This window comes from Haliaeetus leucocephalus, unplaced genomic scaffold, assembly GCF_000737465.1.
Source record: "Haliaeetus leucocephalus isolate CR32 unplaced genomic scaffold, Haliaeetus_leucocephalus-4.0 Scaffold228, whole genome shotgun sequence".
NCBI lineage: Eukaryota > Metazoa > Chordata > Aves > Accipitriformes > Accipitridae > Haliaeetus > Haliaeetus leucocephalus.
The window spans coordinates 12,341,768-12,348,425 of NW_010972664.1; the positions used below are offsets into that span (position 1 = coordinate 12,341,768).

General features: G+C 44.6%; 1 protein-coding gene across 1 annotated transcript in view; it reads right to left on the reverse strand.

Annotated features, from left to right (window-relative positions):
* Positions 1-1,714, reverse strand: part of PLCXD2 (phosphatidylinositol-specific phospholipase C, X domain containing 2) — a 23,532-nt gene extending 21,818 nt beyond the window's left edge. The window contains exon 1 of the mRNA XM_010567658.1: positions 1,610-1,714. Within this exon, the coding sequence (XP_010565960.1) occupies positions 1,610-1,714 (105 nt within the window). The remainder of the gene's footprint in view (positions 1-1,609) is intronic.
* Between the last annotated feature and the right edge of the window lie 4,944 nt (positions 1,715-6,658).

Genomic DNA, 6,658 nt, shown 5'->3' on the forward strand with positions numbered 1-6,658 from the left:
GGGGCCCCTGGCTCCGAACGTCCCCCGCCGCCGCTCGTCTTCTCTTTCTGCGGCGCCCGACCCGTGGAACCGGCGTGGCGTTTGCCCGGGTCGGAGGAGGCGGAGGGTAACGGCGCGGGCTGGCACTGGAGGTCTGTCGAGGTTAGCCGAGGGCCTAACTGTCCTCCACGGTCCCCTGCCTGTACCAGGGACGACGGGGAGCTTGGATTCGGGTACTCGCTCTACTGTAGCGCCAGAGAAGCCGCCCCCAATATAGAGGGCCAACGCCACGGTTTTATGACGTTGACTGGTTAGTAAGTGTATTAGCTGGAGCAATTTACGCACCGCCCCTGACAAGAGTCAACACCACGGCAGAAGATTTAAGGAGCAAGATAGGGCAGCCTCAATCCCTTCCGCCTGCTCTTTCACCAGTTCCCTTTCCCTGACAGTCTCACGCTCTGCCTTAGGCTGCATTTAGCTGTCGGGTAAAGTGTTGTGTCCAAAACAATTTCTGGATTTGCTGTGATACGCAGAATGGATCCTCTAAGATATATTGTTTCTCCCTTGAGTTATTACATATCTTTGAAGGATAATGCTTGGTGAGCAAGTTCTCTTAACTGCTTCTTACAAATATGTACAAACATAGTATTTCCTTACTCTTCACGGAGGACATAGAGATGACCAGGCATACAACACTGAGGTCTACTCCACCACATGCTAGTGAAAAAAAACCCCAAAGAGTGCTCTGAAAGGTAATTTTTCACTGTCAAATTACTAAAGGCTGGATACTAAATACCGAGGGTATATATTTCAGAAATGCTCTGTTTTGTCTGTATTTTTTAAATAAACAGATATTTTTCACTTGGCCTATTAAAGTTTGCACATTATTCACAGAATGCTTTCGTTAATACACAGTAAAACTGCTAATTGAACTATAAAGTATACATAAACTTAATGTAACTGTAAATACATATATGTTAACTATGTATTTTCACCTCATACAACCAGAATCTATCTCATCTCCTTCCATAGACCTGCATTTTCCTTCTCAAGGAAGCAAAGAAAGACATTTGGCTTTTAGAGCTTTCATATTGAACAATCTTAAAAATAGTGCAATTTCTATAACAGGTTTTCGCAAAGCACTCCTGACCTAGGACTCCTCACGCTCAAGGAGGAACATGAGGGTAGGTTTGGCCTGCATTCAACTGTCCTGCAGCCCTTCTTCCCCTTCCCGTTAAGACCGCCTAGTGCACTTGCCTCTGATGTAGGAGAGAGCGGGCCACGCTATTCAGAGCCATACATATGGGATCATAAACATTTCCTCTTGTAATTAAACTTATATCTTCAACCGAAAGATGGATTGTTATGTGGGACCTGCAGTCTGTATCCCTGCAAGTTTATCTCCTTGAAATGACTACTTTATGTCACTTCACTCTCTTTCTCACATTCCCAGCATCGCAGCTTGGGACCGCCCAGCAAATCAGAGTGTGTGAATTCCTTCAACACGGTTGACAACCACGGCTGTTTCACAGTGTGGCTTTCCAGGATGGGAAAGCTTTGCAGTACAGGGGTAGCCATTTCACTGAGGTTGATATGTTCTCAGGTCATCTTTGTGTCTCTGGGGCAGTACTTCACCGTGGTCAGTGAAACTGTAAACACTGAAGCTGTAGTCTAGAGCCAAAACTATAAGGCTGACCGTTGACATGGCTCTCTTGGTGTCCTTGCCAGGCCCCATCCTGCGTTTCCCATCTTTCAAATGACATAAAGAAGATGGAGTGTGTACGACACAGCAGAGTCTCAAAGGGAACAGGTAGGGTGTGCTCTGGTATGGGAAAAGGAGTCTAATCACCTCTACCATGAGAGCAGGTCTTAGCAGTCCTCTGCCATCAGATCAGCTAGAAAAGAGGGGGGCTAAAGCCAGAGGGGGACTCTCAAACCTGCTCCCTTCACAGCCTCCCAAAAGTCTCTGACCCTTTGCCCTCACTTTTTAGTAGTACTGGAGCATGTGACAGCATTGGGTATTTCAGTGCTACCAAAGCGCAGCGACTTTCTCACTTGTTCACGGCTAGTTTCAGCATCCCCAGGCTATGATGTGCAGCATGAATATGCCCCGGCTCTTGTGGTTAAGATGGTTTCTAGACCTCCAAACTGCAAAGGACATTTAGACTGTGGTGGATGCCAACATCCCAAAACCAGAATGATAAGGGAAGGAGGAGATGCATCCATTCAGCACTGCATGGTGAGACTTCAGCTGTGAGCATCAGATGCGATGCACAGATACTTGCCAGCAGTAACCACTAGCAGAACTTTCCTATGGTCCAAAAATCCTTCCTGTGCTTTTCTAGAAAAGCAGAGCATTGAATTGCCTGTTCCTTTCCCCAAAACCTCAACCTCTTTCCATCTCCACAAAACTCTATAATTTTATTCTGTAATCAGTACCAAACCCTGCAATGATGAGCATTAATTGCGATGGCCAGAGGGAACAAATGTGCATTAATAATACAATTTTATTTTCTGCAGACTAAACCCACAAATTATATAGGGTCTGGTCACTTGAGACTGTTCAAATGCTCCACTTCAAGCATGTGTTTAAGTGGCTACAAAAACGAATGCCTAAGCAGGCAGGAAAAACATCATATGATCGACATTTTTTTAAATTCTATATCAAGGCCAGTAGGTTGTTTTATTTTTCCATGTTGCTGGAGCACTCATATATAAATCACTTTCAGCAGTGAGGATGGCCTGACTAGAACTTTACTATCCATTTTTCCCCATGGATTATATAGCCATATTTATGTCTCGTGCATTTACTGAAAGAGCTCAGCTATTCCCTTGTGCCTTGGTGCAGAGCACAAGCCAATGTCACGGGCAGCCCAGAAAATCTAGCACACCCCTAACGCTCCTATTTTCAAATTCGTAGTAAAAAGATGAGCTGTGCGGATCAGGCTGGTGCTATTTAAGCACTAAGAGGCATACGGGTTTTGCTGTTAGCCAATTCCAAACACACAAATGTGTTATTTCATTTTTAACACGTGGCTCTTGGGCTGCCATATACAGAATATAAAGACAGAACAATGAACTTTAAAAGTGGTTTAAAGCAACTGAAAACAAGTTGGTAACATCAAGTGCTACAGGAAGCTTAGCCGCTTCCTCCTTACCACGTTGAATATCCTAATAACATACATCCCATTATTCAACAGGGTGCATTGCTACCATTAAAAAGCTTTCAGTTAATGTTTTCAAAATCATCCATTTCAGTCCAAAATCTACTGTGCCATGTAAATTCCAAATTCTTACATGCAATTTATCAGCAGACAATAGATGAAATAAGTTACTGAAACGGCTTCTGTGTCATCCACATATTTTAAAGGTCACTTTGCTACTGATGAGAAGAAAACCACAGGATTCACTCTCACAGAGAAGCTAATTGCTCAACATTTCATGTAAGTGTACTCAGACTCTGCCAAGCTGTTCATTACCATTTTTACCCTGACTGTAATGGAATTATTTAACATTTAAAACCATCAGACACACTCAATCACAAAGCTCTGCAGACATCACTGCATTTAAAACATTGCTTCTTCAAGTGCAGTAGACCAAATAGCAGTGTTCATTTCCCATTTTACATCAAGTCAGAAAAACACCGTGACCATCACAGCGCTTTTTGCACGTCCTAAGTCCACTGCAAATAGGTAGATGTCTCTCATATGATATACCCTTTGTAATATTGACTTCTCCCCCTCTTCTGTCCACCACTCATAGACTCGGTGTCAGTTCACATCAATATATTATTACCTGCTTTTCTCTCTCTCGCCTTTGCTGGTTTCTTTAAGCCAAGCCCTGGCATCTGCGAGTCGTCTGTTTGACAATAGCAAGCTATTCAATACTTCATTTACACCACACGAGGGTGTTTCAAGCTGTGTAGGATGCCAGAGTTAATTTGGAAATCCTCCCGTTTGGAAGGAACCAAGGGGCAAACAGATACATTTTTTTTCCCCCACTGATTAAAAATCTTACCGGGGCAACCTGGTACAGGAGACTTTGAAAGGAAAGAGGTGGAACATCATACGCTAGAAAACAGATGGAAGAGGCGTTTTAATGACATAATCCATTGTTTCCTGAAATCAAATAATCTTTGCTAGGGACTTTCCCGAGCTTTGTCTTGTCCTTAAGGAATCATTTTAAATATAATATGATTTCATATTATTTCCATTAAGATCTCCTTAGACAGGATTAAGTAATCATTATCCCCCTGCAGAGCTTTTTACAAGCTTTCCATTGGTTTATTGCTCAAAGTTAATTGCAGAGTCAGGAAGAATTGCCTACTAACATTAACAATAAATAAACCAAAATTTCTCCTCATATGCTACTGCTTCTGGAGTTTACGTGTACACAGATCTTTCTAATGTTTGCCTGTTCTGATAACTGATGGCTTTAAATCCAGCAAAGACTCTGTAAGGTAACTAAAACCTTGTTCTGGTTAGCAGGTATAACTTCTGTACACAGCTTTTTAAAACAAACACATATATTAAAATGGAGCCGGAGCACTTCACAAGACTTTCAACACAGCTGCAACGAGGAAAACATCTCCTGAAAGAGAAAACTCTGGGGGTCGGTATTGAGATGGGGTGTTTCCCAAGGAAATCCCAGGCAGCAAAGCCTAATTTCAGCAACTGGTAACTAATGAGCCCAGCTCTGGGATCACCAGGCAGCCTGTGCTCTCCCACAGTCTGCTCCCACTGTCGCCATGCTACCGCCTGCACTGCAATAACTGGAGCACACCGTGCAAACTGTAGGGGTGCTTCTTAAACGAACAAGCCGAGCTTAATTAATTTACGGGACCGAAGGGTGTCTTGTAAGAAAAGCCACCGCAATTCTGTTTAAAAAAAGATGCGTGATTCAGAGTGACGCAAAAGGTAATTCAGGAGGATTAAGGCTTGGTGGGATGGCTGTCAGGCGTGCCAGGACCAGATATCTTGGTTTTGGCTGGGATAGAGTTAATTGTCTTCCTAGTAGCTGGTACAGTGCTATGTTTTGGGTTCAGTATGAGAAGAATGTTGATAACACACTGATGTTTTCAGTTGTTGCTAAGGAATGTTTAGACTAAAGTCAAGGATTTTTCAGCTTCTGATGCCCAGCCAGCAAGAAGGCTGGAGGGGCACAAGAAGTTGGGAGGGGACACAGCCAGGACAGCTGACCCAAACTGGCCAAAGGGGTATTCCAGACCATGTGATATCATGCCCAGTATATAAACTGGGGGGAGTTGGCCAGGGTGGGTGGATTGCTGCTTGGGAACTAACTGGGCATTGGTTGGTGAGCAATTGCACTGTGCATCACTTGTTTTGTATATTCCAATCCTTTTATTATTATTATCATTATTATTTTCTTCATTTCTGTTCTACTGAACCACTTTATCTCAACCCACAAGTTTTACTTTTTTTTTTCCCCAATTCTCTTCCCCATCCCATGACAGGGGGGAAGTGAGGGAGCGGCTGCATGATGCTTAGTTGCTGGCTGGGGTTAAACCACAACACCAGGGCGTCCTCTAAACTCACAGCTGTCCCCTCCACTGCTGTCACAGAGGGGGAAACCAGGCAGAGGCTGAGGACACCCGCCTGCCCCACACGCCCCACGGACTCGGGGCTCGCAGCCTTTCCTCTGTCCCTGGTTAGCGGGGTCCAGTACCACCTGCATGCAACCAGCAGGAATACAAACTGCGGAGCGCTGGGAAAAGTCACTCACTCCACTGAAGTCCTCAGGCCCTGCCACTGACTTCACAAGGCACATTAGCAACTGAAAACAAATTCTGAAAAAAAATTTCTTGCTTTTATCCTTCCCTGCCCCCTCAACATTTGCTGTCTCCCAAGAAGCAGATGAAAACTACTTGTACATAAAACCACCTTGCTGCTTAGCTTTCCAGTGTGTTGCTTTTTACAGCGGCATAATGCACATATTAAAAACCATATACAGCAGGCCCAGCTAATGTCACAGTATCACATTTGTGTTGTACATGACCTTACGTTCTGACTCGGGTGTGCTTTACAGGTTTCATTGTGTCGTGGATTTGCATTTAGCAACTTAACACTCAAGACTTTTAAAAAAAAAATCTTTTCTATGCCTGCACAGCAAGCTTTGAACACTTTAGTCTTACAGAAAAGCTTTTATCTGATGCTCCTGTAGCCATCTTCAAGCATCTGGTAACTTGATCTGGGCCAAATTATTCCAGGGTTAACAGAACCCAAGTCCAAGCTGAATGATTTAAGCCTGCAGAGTGGGGCAGCTGATGCCATTAGCTGGACAGGCTGGGTTTTGGGTTTTTGTTGTGGGTTGGTTGGGGTTTTTTTTTGTTTGTTTGTTTGTTTTTTCTCTTTAAATTAAAGCAGGGGGTCAATTTTGAACTTAATCACAATTCTTGAGCAACTATACGTTACGTGCTTATCCTGGCGAGGAGCAGATGGAGTCAAACAGAAATATAAACCACCCTACGCTCAAACTTAGCGGCAGAGAAAGGGAAAGCCGGGGGCTGGCAGGTGGGGGGGCTTTTCTCTCCCTCTTTCTCCACCCGGGTCCCACACTGCTGGCTGCCCCTTCCCCGGCTCCCCCTCTGGGGAGGGCAGGCATCCTCCCCGTCCCCGTCCTCGTCCCCGCCCCCGTCCCCGTCCCCGTCCCCGATCGGGCA